The sequence below is a fragment of the Fundulus heteroclitus genome, chromosome 7 (assembly GCF_011125445.2).
Source record: "Fundulus heteroclitus isolate FHET01 chromosome 7, MU-UCD_Fhet_4.1, whole genome shotgun sequence".
In the NCBI taxonomy this organism is placed as follows: Eukaryota; Metazoa; Chordata; class Actinopteri; order Cyprinodontiformes; family Fundulidae; genus Fundulus; species Fundulus heteroclitus.
Window position 1 is genome coordinate 25026533 of NC_046367.1, and position 14915 is coordinate 25041447.

Genomic DNA, 14915 nt, shown 5'->3' on the forward strand with positions numbered 1-14915 from the left:
TGTAAACAGAATAACAGAAAAATATTTAGGAAAACATCTAAAGAAACAATTAAGGTCTATTAAGACATTACACTCAAGCTTTAAAATAGGTTTTCAGTGTAAAGCAGTTTTTCTTTTATGTTTATATTTTACTAAACGATGCAGTCATTTACCAACGTCTACATGTTGACATTTTGCCCCAATCCCAGCTTATATCCATTTCTAGCACAACTAGATAGATTATAGGAACAAAACAATCCCAAAAAGGAGAGATGGAAGACAGCAAGCAAAACAGAATTAATAGATCTAACAACAAAACAAATACTTTAATTGATAGACTCCTGTCCAGCTGCCATTTGGTTCCTTTCTCGGGGAAAGAATATCTGCATATAAACACCATTTGCTTCAGAGAGGGTTATAAAATGTAATGCTGTTGCAACTCATGTTATGTGGTTTCTTCAACGAGTTGCTGTAGGTGGTGATGACTGCAGGCAGGAAGGATCTCCTGTCTGTCTTACAGCAGATCTGGAGAAGCCTCTGACTGAAGACACTCTGTTGATGTACAACAGCCTGATGTAGAGGATGCTCAGGGTTTGCCATAATATGTTTTATTTTATGAGGACTCCTTCTTTGTGCAACTATCTCCAGAGGTTCTAGAAGGGTCTCCAGAACAGAGATGGCCTTCTTTAAGTCAGTTACTCTGACGCTGCTACCCCAACACATGATGGCAGGGGAGATCATGCTCTCCACAACAGACTTATAGAAGATCTGCAGCATCTAGCTGCAAATCCTGAAGGACCTAAGCTTCCTCAGGAAGTACAGTCTGCTCTGTCCCTTCTTGTAGAAAGCTTCAAAGTTACTCCTCCACCACCTCCACTTCTTCTCCCAATATGACAGAAGTGTTGTTACTATTCCTGTTTCTCCTGAAATCTGCAATCATCTCCTTTGTTTTATCCACATTCAGAATGAATACATATCTACACTTTCTTAAAGCCCCTCTTTTGAGTTTCCTTTATATCCCTTTCTGAAAGTAAGTTCCCAATCATCTCATTGATCATTTGTTACTTCTTCCTCCTCCTTCTTGTCTTGGTAATTTAGTTGAATGATGAATGTCACTCACAAATGAATCATTTGTTCAGCTTATCACACTTTATTTTTGTTTATGGGATATTAGCACCCTCTAGAGGATCTTTGTCTTCATGGCAACAAACCCAAAGTTCCTACACATTCATGCCAAAAGTATAATATTTTCACACTCCAACGTTCTCAGTCCCATAACCTTTTTCCACTCTTTATTTTCTATTTCAATTTTTACGTTTTCAGCCATTTTTAAGCATACTCAATGGACAAGCTGATGGATGGATGGATGGATGGATGGATGGATGGATGGATGGATGGATGGATGGATGGATGGATGGATGGATGGATGGATGGATGGATGGATGGATGGATGGATGGATGGATGGATGGATGGATGGATGGACGGATGGATCATCTAGTGAAGCTGAATAAAAGTCCCACAAACTGATACATTAATATTACGATTGTTTTAGAACTTGGACACACATTGGGCAACATTCGTAACGTCCAGTTGCCATGATGCTGACTTTCCAGTGAAAAGTGCTGACAACAAATAAACTATTAAATGACTAATAAATCACAACAATGTTAGAAAAAGATATACAGCTACATGTAAAACTTAATAGACACCATATATAAACCTTAACCCACTGCAAACTGTGTTAGACACAGTTAGCATCCGATTTGCATCTTTCCAGTTGGCCCTTATTTGCTGCCTACCAAGGAACAAAATATTCTACACTAACTGCAGATTCTTTAACATGCAGGTTTTTTACCAGTTTTTTTATTGGGTTTTTAATTTGTGAAACCTCTACTCAGTTATGTAGAAAAGAAAAAAAGGAGTCAAGTTGCAATTGTAAGTTGTTGTCGGTTTTTGTTTTTTTGTTTATCGCTTTAGTTGGGGTCCATCCATCTTGAAAACCACCCCTCTTGGAATTTGTAAAAACCTTTTTTTTTTTACATTTCTGAATAAAAAAAAGCTATTTTAGGCCTTTTCTTTGGCTTCTTCAATCCCCTAGGTTTGGTAATTGTTCAGACGGGCACCATCTAATGTGATAAACAGGACAAAAATGTCTTAAAAGTATACACAACACAGGGGGGGCAATAAATCTAAATAAAAAGTCTTCCTTACAAACTTAAACATATGCTCACTGGCTACTTTATTGCATACTCCTGTGTAATTCTTTATAAACAAATAGAGATTCAGCCTGAGACAGAGTGAAGATGTCTTCCTGCAGGTTCAATCTGAGCATCAAATAGTCTAATCTGATTATTTCATAGAATCCTTATGTACTGGGATTTTCACACAAAGACATCTCTCAGTTGTTCAGACAATGAACGGAATAAGTAGAAGTATTCAGTGAGAGGCAGTTGTGTGCATGAAAATGCCTTGTTGATGTCAGAGGTCAGAAGTCTGATGCTACAATTTTACAGGCTTCACAAAACTCTGGAAAATTACAGATCGGAAAACGCTGCCTGGTCAAAAGAGACATCCTTTGGGTCTTATATGCACTCAAATATATTTAAACTCCAATTGCAAATTATTCTTGTGCTTCGAAAGCACATACAGTACTTTAACTTAACAATTTGACAGAGCTACTTTTACATTAGAGATATTTGACCAGTAGGATCTGTACTTTGACTCAAGTACTGAAACTGAGTACTCTGTCCACTACTGTATTATTATTCTTATTATTATTCTTATTATTCTTATTATTATTATTATTATTATTATTATTCTTATTCTTATTATTATTATTATTATTATTATTATTATTATTATTAGTATTATTATTATTATTATTATTATTATTTATTGCTGTAGTGTATAACTATCTTACTTTTATTAAAATCGCTTATAACTATGACCAGTTGATGCTTAATAAATATACTTAATTTCTCATTTTATTTTATGCTGCATATCTGAGACCTTTTCTCAGATTTTATGCTTCTATCCTCTGTCCATCTCTTGTTTGTTACACTCTGGCCATGTGAAAAGTGCTCTAGAAATAAAAACAAATTAAAAAGATTGATTAAAGATATTTTTTATTTTATTTATTTTTTTATTCTGCGTACGTGTATTTGACCACTACCCATGCTAAAGTAATTAAATAACAAGCTTATTTACCATCCGCTGGTGTTGCTTTTAGAACTGCGCGTGGAAAGAATCTTGTCCTTTACGCTTTCCGTCTGTTGTCATGGAGATTATGACGCCAGGCAGGATCATTCGGATTAGCTTTAGCCGTTGCTCTAGCGGCGCTTTGGCCGTAGACTCCACAAAACCCTGGGAGTTGTGGCAGAAAGATCATGGCGGCGTCTCTAGATGCTCTCTGGGAAGACAGAGATGTTAGATTCGACATCACGGCGCAGTGAGTTAATGTGGAAACGTCTTGGGAACATTTCCTGCAGCATAGCTGTAGCAAGCTCACTCAGAACGCCGCTAGGTGGCTAATCAAAAGCAACATAATAATAATAGCTCCCACAATTTAATCCTCCTCTAACAATTTTGTTCAATCATTTTTGTTACCTTTATATCAGAGTTATCTTTCTTTCTAGGTTTCAGTGTTTCTGCACTGATTTCTGTGCCTAAATAAATGATCAGTATGATATTCCTGTGCTCAGACAGATGAAAACCCGTCCGGGAGAGGTGTTGATCGACTGTCTGGACTCCATTGAAGACACGAAAGGAAATAACGGAGATCGAGGTGACTTTGCCATTCACATTATGTAATCAGTGCGTAGCTGGTGATTTCGCTGACTGAATAAAACGGGGCTCCCTTTTTCAGGGCGACTCTTGGTGACAAACCTGAGGATCATTTGGCACTCTGTGGCTCTGCCTAGAGTCAACTTGTGTGAGTTAAATGAAATAACCGAATAGGAAATGATTTCTCTGGATGTTCTCGGAGTTATAAAGTTCTGTCTTTATAATTTATAGTAAAGTAGCTGCTTTGAAAAACCGGTTTTCATGAACCCTATCCACCGTATTGTTATTTTTATACAGTGCACCATGTCAGATGTAAAATGTGATTTTCGTTTTTTATGCTCAGCTGTGGGCTACAACACCATTATTAACATCACAGCACGGACTGCGCAGTCTGTGAGTAACCCTTTCATTAGAGATTTTTGTTTTATTATTTCTTGCGGTGTAATTTTATCTAAACTGAGATTTGGTTTTCTAGAGACTGAAGGGCCTCACCGAAGCTCTCTACATTTTAACAAAGTCCAACAACACAAGATTTGAGTTCATCTTTACCAATCTGGTTGTCGGAAGTCCAAGGCTCTTTACCTCGGTGATTGCTGTACACAGGTGAGCAACGCTGAGGGTCCGGTGGGTGGGGGGGTTATATTTTGAATCCAGCTGGTGGCTTGGTGTGAGTTTGAAATGCTATGTTTTGCTTCAGGGCTTATGAGACCTCTAAGATGTACCGGGACCTGAAGCTGAGAGCTGCTCTCATTCAAGACAAGCAGCTCAGACTCTTGCCCCGGGAGCAAGTGTATGATAAAATCAACGGGGTGTGGAATCTGTCCAGTGATCAGGTACTGGTGTTGTTGTTTTTTCAGTAAATTTGATTATTTGACAAATCTCTTTTCTTTATGTCACCATTTGAAGTGAGCACTTCTGTGTAACATGGCCGCTCTCTCATCTAGGGCAACTTGGGAACCTTCTTTATCACCAATGTTCGGATTGTGTGGCACGCTAACATAAACGAGAGCTTCAACATCAGCATGCCTTACCTCCAGATTGTAAGTTTAGCCCTCAGATGTCTTTGTCCTCCTAGGACCCAGCAGTGTATTTTCATGCACAAGAACAAGAGCCAAATTATAAACGTGTTTTACAGTGGACATCAGGGCTTCGTATCTGTTTTTGGGTCCCTTTTTTTATTATTATTATTACAATGAAAGTGACTGACAGGTTTTTTACAAGAAAAACAGAATGAGATACCAACATAAATCTAGGATATGATGAGAGTCCAGGAGAAAAGGGTAACACTGGTTAAAGTGTTAGATCAGTGATAGCTTAGGAGAAGTGTTTGGTAAAGTAAACCATAGTCCTCTATGAACCAGGATTGCATGCAATAATGAATGAATTAATAGAATAATTATTTATTTCAGACAATCCAGTCAAATTATAAATTGAATACAAGCAAATATTATGGATAAATAATAATATGTATAATTATATTGCTAATAATATATATCATTTAGTGATTATGTCTGAATACTTAAAAAAAAGAGGAATGGACAATCGTTGCTTACACAGATTTTAATGCAATCGGCCATTTTTCTTATCCACTTATTCCTCATCAGGCTTTTGGGAGGTTGCTGGTATACATCTGTAGAGGTTCAGATAGGCGCCATCGCCCCTGTGGAGAAACAGGGGCAACCCTAACCCTAATTCATGCTATTAGAGCAAATACATCATCCCGATGTACAAGCAAAACCAATTTCCCAATAGATAGCAGCAAAGTCCTGCTGTACATTACATGGTACAGGTAAAAAAAAATTCACATATTTGTTTTTTCTTTTCATTGCAATCTTTTTTTTCTTTTTTTTTTACCACTCAACACTTAATCCATGGCAGACAAACCAAAGTTAAAAAGCATTTGCTTTCCTAAGTATCTTAAATCGATATGCAGGAAAAGCTGACAGTAAAGAATCACTTAGCCATGTCTACACTCGTATATTTCACCTGATAGTTTAAAGTCTGAGTGTTAATCCATGCCCCAATGTCATGTTTTAACCAATTTACGAATTTGGGACCTGCCGCTTTTACTCATTCATTGTTTTCTGTCCTCTCCAAGTGGTCGATCAGAATAAGAGACTCAAAGTTTGGACTGGCGCTGGTGATTGAAAGTTCACGACAGGTGAGCTCTTTGGGTTTTCCCTTCATAAAGGTTTTCCTCTTCGTTGCTTTGTGATAAACTAACAACGGCTACCTTCTTGTTTCAGAGCGGAGGATATGTGCTTGGGTTTAAAATTGATCCGGTGGAGAAGCTTCAAGATGCTCTCAAAGAAATCAACTCTTTGCATAAAGTTTACTCTTCAAACCCCATCTTTGGCGTGGATTATGAAATGGAGGAAAAGGTGGGCAAATATAAATAGTTATATGCATCACTTTTAAAGTTTTAAGGACGTCTGGCTCTCAAGGATGACAGTAAAACCTGATCCAAACCAATGATTAGAAACTGCTGTCTTTCCCATACATTTCTTTATAGTCTTTCATGTAAAGTGCATTACAAAGGTATCCACACCCCTAGCACTTTCCAGTGCTAGGAACATTACAGCTGTAATCATGAATGCATTTTAACTAGATATGTGGTAGACCCAAAAGAGACACATTGTAATGCCAGAGACGGAGGACACTATAATTCAGACAGGCAGCACGAGAGTTTTCAAAGGATTCGTTAAGAGTAAATGTTTCGATCTCTGTCGGGAAACGGAGAGAAAGGCAAGTGGCTGAAAAAAAACTCAGTGGAAAATAGCGAGCACTAACTAACTAAAAGCTACTAACTTTCTCAGAGGCCAGGAGGTTGTGGCGGATCTGATTTGTAGGTCCTAGTGCTCCGTCTGGGTGCAGGTAGTGGTACCGCTGGCGGGGCTGCAGGTCAGCTGACAGAAGACGGGGCTGAGGCAAAAAGGGGAGATCCGTAATCCAGGCAAGGGTCAGGCACAATGAGCTGAGGCGTGCAGAAGCAGTCAGAGAACGAGGCATAAGGGTTGGTCAAAAGGAGATTCGGAGGGTCGTGGTCCAGACTTCTGAGGCCAATTTCAGAGTCCAACAAGAGCAAGGCAAAACAGAGAAAATCCAAAAACGTAGCAAGGTCACAGGCAGACCAGGAGATCAAAAACCACTGGATGGTCTACTCACACAATGGCTTTGAAGAATCTGGCGGGGACTGACTGTGTGAGGCACAGCCAGTCCCCGCCAGATTCTTCAAATCCGCCTCAAGTCAGCGCATCAAATACTTAGCAACAGGGCTTTGAACCGGTTCAAGGAACGAAAAGGAAAACCGGGAACTTTTTGTATTTTACAGGGAACAGAAACGAAACCGGAAACGTTATTATTTTTTATGTTCTGGAACTGGAACACTTATTTGCAAAAAATGGTAACCGGTTAATGCCGGTTTTATTTCGTTCCTCAAAGTTTTCGTTACCTAATTAACTAAAAAAAAAAAAGTAATTATTTTCCTGCGCACGTTACCATGACGGCCGAGGTTCACTTCCTGTGTGACATCACATCACACATTCGCTGACTGAATGGAGAGAGAGCGTTGTCTCCACTAGAGCTACACATCTTAAATAAGAGGTAAATTACGATCCATCGTTAAGTAAAACGCTCATTCCAAACACAATATCAATAGCTGGTTACAGCTGGATGAGAAAGATGTGACATAATTCTATAGCATTAAACAGCTGACAGGAACGAAATTAACCGTTCCGGGAACAGTATTTTTTTGTTCTAACCGGTTCGGAAACGTCAATTTATTGGTGGAACTCATAACCGGAAACGTTATAATTCCGTTTATGTTCGGAACGAACCGATTGGGGGAAAAAATCGGTTCAAAGCCCTGCTTAGCAAAGAACAAATACATACATACATACATACATCTCAGATCTAATTGTTTTCATACAGTTTTACAAATTATAATAATTAATTTGATTCACACTGGTAGTGAGCTTGATATGTTTGCGAACTTGTGAGGAGTCTTACAAGGTGCTCTATCCGTCTTATAATAGTTCTCATTTTGCTGTTTTCAGCCCCAGCCGCTGGAAGAACTGACCGTGGAACAGCCCCCTGATGACGTGGAAATCGAGCCTGACGAGCAGACAGACGCTTTCACTGTGAGTGAGCCCGCTGGCCGCCGTTAACACCCGTCGCTCCTCTGGGAGTCTAAAGCCCGTCAGGCTCTCAGAATAACTACGACCTGATGCTTTCCAAGATTACAGATCAACACGAGTTCATGTTGCTTAGTGCTTCCGTCTGTGTTGCTCATCAGCAATAAGTAACCCACCTTAACAACCAGGACACACTGCTTTTTCCACTAAATTGTGTTAATTATCTGTGTATGTGTCTGTTTGTTTCCAGGCCTACTTTGCTGATGGCAATAAGGTAAATAAATTTTATAAAGTGAACTAAAGTTTACAGCGCATGCTTTTAAAAGGTGTGAAAAGCTAACATCTTTGCTGTAACACTACAGCAACAAGACCGTGAAGCAGTTTTCTCCGAGGAGCTTGGCCTCGCCATCGAGAAGCTTAAGGACGGCTTCACGCTTCAGGACCTTTGGGAAGTCATAAACTGAAACGCCGCGAAACACCTTTATGCTCCATGTACAGACTAGAGTGCATTTATTATTTATAGGCCAAGATTAAAGCTGCACAGGTCATGTACAGATGCTTTGTTTCAAGACAAGGTGCTAATTTTCTCCCATGTGGGGAGAATTGGTTCGGTTTCTTGTAGTTTTTAAATTTGCAAAGACAGGGTTTCTACACAATGTGAAAACGTGTGGAATTTCTTTTATTGTGCGTTTATGTCTTCCCTTTTTTTTCTTCTTTGTGTTTTCATCGCCGTGTCCTTCCTCCTTTCCATCTGTCCTTCGTTCTTTCCTTGAGTCCTTATTTAATTTCTGTCTTTCTTTCCCTCACTGTGTCCTTCCTTTCTCCCTTTTTGTCTGGTGTAATTCCTTCTTTCTTTTATTCATTAATTCATTGTGTCCTCCCTCCCTTCCTTCCTTCCTTCCTTCCTTCCTTCCTATTTGTATTTTCCACCTTCAACATCTAAAGCCTGGCCACTGCAGAAATATCTGCCATAAGGTCATGTGAACATGAAAAATGCTCAGTAACTCTGTAAAAGCATTCTATGAATAAAGCAGATTTAAGTAAATCCAGTTTGTTTTTTATTAATTAATGTAACATCAACAGAATGACAGTCTGTATGATGAATTGGCCTAATTACAAAGATGTAAAGACATTTAAAGACCAGAGGATATGCTGCCACCTCCTGTTGTGGCTGCAGTGGACCGGCCTGGCTGCTGATAAGGCGACGGACGGCCCTTTAATTGTCTCACAGCGTAAAAACTGAATCTCACAAGCTGAAGCTGGACTGTCGCTGCTTTCAATAAACTGTGAGTCAACATGCGCCAGGCGGTAGATGCCAGCCCCATAAGCTGAGGTGATACAAAGCATTAAAAACAAAGCACATGCTGTGATTTTTCCCTTTTTAAATGTGTCTATTCCTCTCTGAAAGGAAGCCAAAGTTGGATTAAAACAGAGAGATTGTGTTCTTTCCGCGTGGCCGCACAACAATATACGGGTGACGAGGCTCCACAGTTGTTTGGGCTTTGTGACAGCTGTGTGGGAGATCCACTTTGGCCAACCTGAATTCTTCGTGGTTGGGCTGGTGGGCTATATTTAGGAGGGGCACGGTTATATTGAAGCGTCCACAGACTGGTGTGACTGCAGTGTGCTCTCTTCAGCTCGCAGTTTCCTTCTCACATCTACATCCTGTCTGAAGAGAATGGACCTCCAAGGCCTGAGAGAGGATCTCCATCTTTTTCAGAGCACCCTGTTACAGGACGGACTCAAAGAGCTTCTGAACGAGAATAAGCTGATCGATTGTGTCCTAATGGTTGGAGACAGGAGCATCCCCAGCCACCGGCTCATTCTGGCGGCATGCAGCCCCTATTTTCGGGAGCTCTTCTTCTCTGAAGACGGCAAGGAGGCGGACAGGAAGGAGGTTGTTTTGGAGAACCTCGATCCCAATGTCATGGAGGGGATCGTGAATTATCTGTACTCGGCTGAGATCGACATCAACGACAGCAACGTTCAGGAGATCCTGGCCGTCGCAAATCGCTTCCAGATCCCGTCGGTGTTCACGGTTTGTGTGAACTACCTACAGAAGAGTCTCACCAAGAAGAGCTGCCTCGCCATCTACAGGCTGGGACTGATGCTGAACTGTGCCAGGCTGGCCATGGCCGCCAGAGATTACGTCGCCGACCACTTTGAGACCATAGTCAAAGACGACGATTTCTTGGAGCTCGCCTCGCCTGAGCTCTTCGCCATCATCGGAGCCGATGCGCTGAACGTTGAAAAAGAAGAGGCTGTGCTTGAGGCTCTCATGAGGTGGATCCGAAAGGATAAAGAAAAGCGAGCAAAGTCCTTGGGCGAGGCCTTCGAGTACATCCGCTTCCGGCTGCTTCCGGAGAAGTACTTCAAGGAAAAAGTGGAGAAAGAGGAGCTCATTAAGGGCGATCCGGAGCTCCTCAAAAAGATCAAAGTAATCAAGGAAGCATTCGCAGGCAAGCTGCCCGAGAAGAAGAAAGGTTCAAGTGATGCCGAGGGGGAGGAGGGGATGCTGCCGGGTTACTTGAACGACAACCGCCGATACGGCATGTACGCCAAAGACCTGATCGTCATGATTAACGACACCGCTGCCGTGGCCTACGACGGCCAAGAGAACGAGTGCTTTCTTGCAGCGATGTCTGAGCGAATTCCCCGAAACCACGTCAGCCTCACATCGAAGAAGAACCACCTGTATGTGCTGGGAGGACTGTTTGTAGATGAGGAGGATAAAGAAAATCCTCTGCAGTGTTACTTCTACCAGGTAGAACCGCGATGGTCGACGGAAACAGCAGAGGTAAAGTGCAACGTTTTTAAAAGGTATCCTTACTTTTCAGCTGGACAGCCTTGCTGCTGAATGGCTTGCCCTGCCACCGATGCCTTCCCCCAGGTGTCTCTTCGCCATGGGCGAGTTTGAGAACCTAATCTTTGCTGTGGCGGGAAAAGATTTACAGTCCAACGAGTCTCACGACACCGTTTTGTGCTACGACACCGAGTAGGTTTGACATCTTTGAACATTTGAACGTAGGTTTAGTTAGAGTGGTGCAGCTTTAATGCGGTTCTATCTTTGCTTTTTTAGAAAAATGAAGTGGACGGAAACAAAGAAGCTGCCTGTGAAGATCCACGGCCACTGCGTGGTCTCTGAGAACGGCCTGGTGTACTGCCTGGGAGGAAAAACCGATGACAAGTAAGACCAAAAATGTCAAGGTGTTATTTTTATATATATATATAAACGTGACTTTTGTTGACCCCAACATGGGCACTGCTTTGTCTTCTTGGGAAAAGTAAAGCGACCAATAAGATGTTTGCATACAACCACAAGAGGTCAGAGTGGAAGGAGCTTGTGCCAATGAAGACTCCTCGATCCATGTTCGGAGCAGTTATCCACAAGGGGAAAATTATCGTGGCTGGCGGAGTCAATGAAGATGGATTGACGGCATCATGCGAAGCCTACGACTTTGGGACCAACAAGTAAGTGCTGGATTTTAATAAAAACTGTATTTATTCAAAACATTCAAGTTATCACTATCACAGTGTTGTGTATTTTGAGTCATCCTTCATTTGTTTAAAATTTAGACATTTCTTCCTGTGATCTTTGCACATAAAAAAAAAGGTTTTCCATTGATTATAGAAGCTTTTTCCTAATTATCAAATCAGTAGTTTTTGATCCAGTGTCAGGCTATTTATTTAGTTTAAGCCACTTAACTCTGCCATATGAATCATGCTGGTATAAAAAGGCTTCTGAAATCAGGAGATGATCTAGTGTCGGCTTTACATAGTGGACCAGTTAGTAAAGTACCTCATTTAAAACAGTTTTTAATAGCAGCCTGACACTACTTATGCCAATGTCTCCAGTTAGATAGATGAAAAACACTAGCACCAACAGAATTTAACATAAAATTCTCAAAGACCTGTTAACTAAAGTTTTGTTACACATTAGGAAATCACAAAAAGCATGATTCATCCCTCAGGTCCAATGTCGGCTGCTTGTTGGATTTTGTCCTGTCTCCTAAAGAAGAAACTCTGTGTATCTGCCATGTATATTTTTAGGCTTGGCACTTCTTTGGCCTCAATGTTTTAAAGTGTCCTCTGGCATACCTCAAAGTACAATTTGTACAGAGAACATGGAAGAGTGCTACGTTATGTCAGGTCTAGAGAAAGAGCGACAGGGTGCACTGAATGAGATAGTCTGGAGTAGCAGAGAAATGTGGTACAGCGGTGCAGGACATGTAAGAGAGCTGTAAGACAGTGGTGAGGTGTGCTGGAGGTGTGACAGAGGATCCAAGCCCCTTCTTGTTTGCTGTGGTGGCGGACAGGTTGACGGGTGAGGTTAGACGGGAATCTCCATGGACTATGATGTTTGCAGATGACATTATGATGTGAAAATCTAGAGAGATGGAGGTTTGCCCTGGAATGGAGAGGAATCAAGGTTAGCTGGAGAAAGACAGAATATGTGTGTGAATGAGGACGGACCAAGTTTAGCCGTGAGGTTAGAGGGAGCAGAGATAAAGAAGGTGGAGGATTTTAAGTACTTGGGGTCAACAGTCCAGCAGCAATGGTGAGTTTAGAAAAGAGGTCAATAAACGTGTCCAAGCAGTTTGGAACGGATGGAGAAAAGAGTCAGGTGAAGAGTACCGCCGAGGACGAAATGGTAAATAGCCTGTACTTGAGCTTTATCAAGTCCCAGGACCCCAAAGTGCTTTACACTACACCCACCTATTCACACACACATTCACATGTCGACAGTGGTGAGATACATGGAGCAACAGCTGGGCTGGGGCAGATTCACAGAAGCAGGGCTGCCATTGAATTGACGCCACCAGGTCCTCTGACCACAGACAGCAGGCAAGGCAGGGGAAGTGGCTTGCCCAAGGACACAAAGACTGAGATGGGGTTCAGACCCGCCGGTTACTGGACAAACTTCTAGCTGTCGCACCACCGTCACAACCGGAAAATGTGTCCAGGATGGTGGTGAGACCAGCGATGTTGTTTGTTTTAGTGTGAGTGGCACAGGAGGCAGAGTGGCAGGTAGGAGACATGGTGTTGAGTTTCTTGTTGGCAGTGACGAGGATAGATAGGATCAAGAATGAATACATCCGAGGGACAGCTCATGTCAGATGTTTTGGAGATGAAGCCAGAGTGACCAGACTGAGATGGTTTGGACATGTACAGAGGAGGTGGGTACATCGGGAGAAGGATGTTGAGGCTGGAAATGCTAGGCAGGAGGTCTAGAGGAAGACCAAAGAGGAGCTTTATAGATGGAGTGACAGAGGACAAGAAGGTGGTGTGAGAGAAGCTGTATGGAAGAAATACAGTCTCATTAGAATCAGACTTTTTTTAGACCTTGAATTTAGGTGGGGGTTTTTTGCTGGTGAATTTAAAGTAAAAAAAGATAATCCCATGCATAATTTCACAGGATGAAAATTCAGTGTTATAAATTCAATGCTTAAAAAAAGTCTGATCTTCCATAATGCGTCAAAAAATGGGGTTAGATGGAGACAAACGATTCACTGTGGTGGGCCCCTAAAAGGAAAAAAGCCCCACGAAAAGTATCAAAACTCACATTTAAAAGCTTATCAGTAAGTTAAAACTTTAATTTAGTTTTTTATGGAATAAAACATTGTTGTTGTTTTTCGCATGTTAAGAAACATTCCCACAACATTAATATTAATATTTTAATTTATATTTTATTGGATTATGGTAAAAAGGAGTTATGGTTGTCATGACTAGTTAATATGGGAAAGTTTAACTGTGTTTTACTGGACCCAAAGAGTAAATCTCTTGGTCAGTGTTTTGTTTTCCCATCTCTATTTCTGTACTTTGGTTGCTGAGTTGCGTATCAAGCTAAAAGTCTGTTAGATTTTTTTTTTATATCTGTATGCATCACATTTCTTGTAAATTCAACCCTCTCTTGGCCAGGGTCTCTCTTTAAAAATAATAATTTGTAAGTGTTTATATGATTACTATTTATCTTAGTTAAATGCTTTGTTTATTATACGAGATACAATAAATATATTAATATAAGGGAAAGAAATTGTCTTAGAAAGAGCTGGAACAATATGGATCAAAAACACTTTGAAGGGTAACTAGAACTCAGAATAAAGCATAACAAAACATGACTGCATGAATGACTAAAAACATTTTTAAATAGTAATTAACAGTGTTCAAAAGAAGCACCAGCATATGACTAATTGGTAAATATCCTATAAATTCCTAATCTATAGGATATGATCAAAAGCCTCATGTCTTTATCCAAGCAAGAAATCCCACATGTAATTTTATAAACTCTTACTTTAAAAGACTTGATAAAGTCCTAAGGAGAATACAAAGTATTTGTCACAAGAAAAAGAAGAAACATTTGGTCCTTTTTGCAGGTAATTCTGTGATCACACTCAGATCAAGAAACTGTAGCATTTCTCCTTGATTTCAGAAGGACATTCAAACTGAAGATTAATAATAATAAAAAAAAAAAACATTAAATAGCAGAGCTCAGAGCTTTGTGTGTTTTGTTGGAGGTGGTCGCCTTTCACCGAGTTTCCCCAGGAGAGGAGTTCGATCAACCTGGTGAGCTGTGGAGGCCTGCTGTACGCGGTCGGAGGCTTCGCCGTGGTGCAGGACGAGAACAAGGAGTGCACGCCCACTGAAGTCATTGACATTTGGCAGTATGTTCTGGGGTGTTTCTCCTGCACCGCATCACTTCATTCGTCCTATTTTTAAATATTTAGTAACTCTTATTTTCTTCTTGCCTGTGCCAGGTATGAAGATGACTCCAAACAGTGGACCGGCATGATCAAAGAGATGCGTTACGCAGCCGGAGCCTCGTGTGCCTCCATGCGCCTGAACGCAGCCAGAATGCCTAAACTGTAACACGGGACCTTCACAGCGTTGTTGTGTGTTGCGTTTGTTTACGCACTCCAACCAGACAATAGATTTCAACATTTTAAAATTTGGATTCTGTGTTGCCTTTCAGTTTGATAAAGAAAAAAATGATTAGCTCTTTACGTTGTGCATTTAAGGAA

The 14915-nt window shown here is 40.9% G+C and overlaps 2 protein-coding genes across 2 annotated transcripts; both read left to right on the forward strand.

Annotated features, from left to right (window-relative positions):
* Positions 1-3247: 3247 nt before the first annotated feature.
* Positions 3248-8941, forward strand: bbs5 (Bardet-Biedl syndrome 5). Its single transcript, XM_012873232.3, has 12 exons — positions 3248-3428; positions 3682-3764; positions 3846-3911; positions 4107-4156; positions 4239-4366; positions 4461-4596; positions 4708-4803; positions 5862-5924; positions 6010-6144; positions 7819-7902; positions 8147-8170; positions 8259-8941. The coding sequence occupies exons 1-12, from the start codon at positions 3367-3369 to the stop codon at positions 8358-8360; spliced, it is 1029 nt and encodes a 342-aa protein (XP_012728686.1). The 5' UTR covers positions 3248-3366; the 3' UTR covers positions 8361-8941.
* Positions 8942-9484: 543 nt separating this feature from the next.
* On the forward strand, positions 9485-14848 carry klhl41a (kelch-like family member 41a). The gene is made up of 6 exons (XM_012873210.3): positions 9485-10660; positions 10734-10891; positions 10976-11083; positions 11182-11367; positions 14412-14558; positions 14652-14848. Exons 1-6 carry the CDS (start codon positions 9575-9577, stop codon positions 14761-14763), a joined length of 1797 nt encoding a protein of 598 aa, XP_012728664.2. The 5' UTR covers positions 9485-9574; the 3' UTR covers positions 14764-14848.
* Positions 14849-14915: the final 67 nt, after the last annotated feature.

Bases quoted from the DNA above. Each gene is read 5' to 3' on its own strand.
- bbs5 (XM_012873232.3), top strand. From the start codon at position 3,367: ATGGCGGCGTCTCTAGATGCTCTCTGGGAAGACAGAGATGTTAGATTC. The intron at 7,903-8,146 runs GTGAGTGAGCCC...GTTTGTTTCCAG, and splicing joins AGCAGACAGACGCTTTCACT to GCCTACTTTGCTGATGGCAA. The intron at 8,171-8,258 runs GTAAATAAATTT...GTAACACTACAG, and splicing joins ACTTTGCTGATGGCAATAAG to CAACAAGACCGTGAAGCAGT.
- klhl41a (XM_012873210.3), top strand. From the start codon at position 9,575: ATGGACCTCCAAGGCCTGAGAGAGGATCTCCATCTTTTTCAGAGCACC. The intron at 10,892-10,975 runs GTAGGTTTGACA...TTGCTTTTTTAG, and splicing joins GTTTTGTGCTACGACACCGA to AAAAATGAAGTGGACGGAAA. The intron at 14,559-14,651 runs GTATGTTCTGGG...TGCCTGTGCCAG, and splicing joins GAAGTCATTGACATTTGGCA to GTATGAAGATGACTCCAAAC.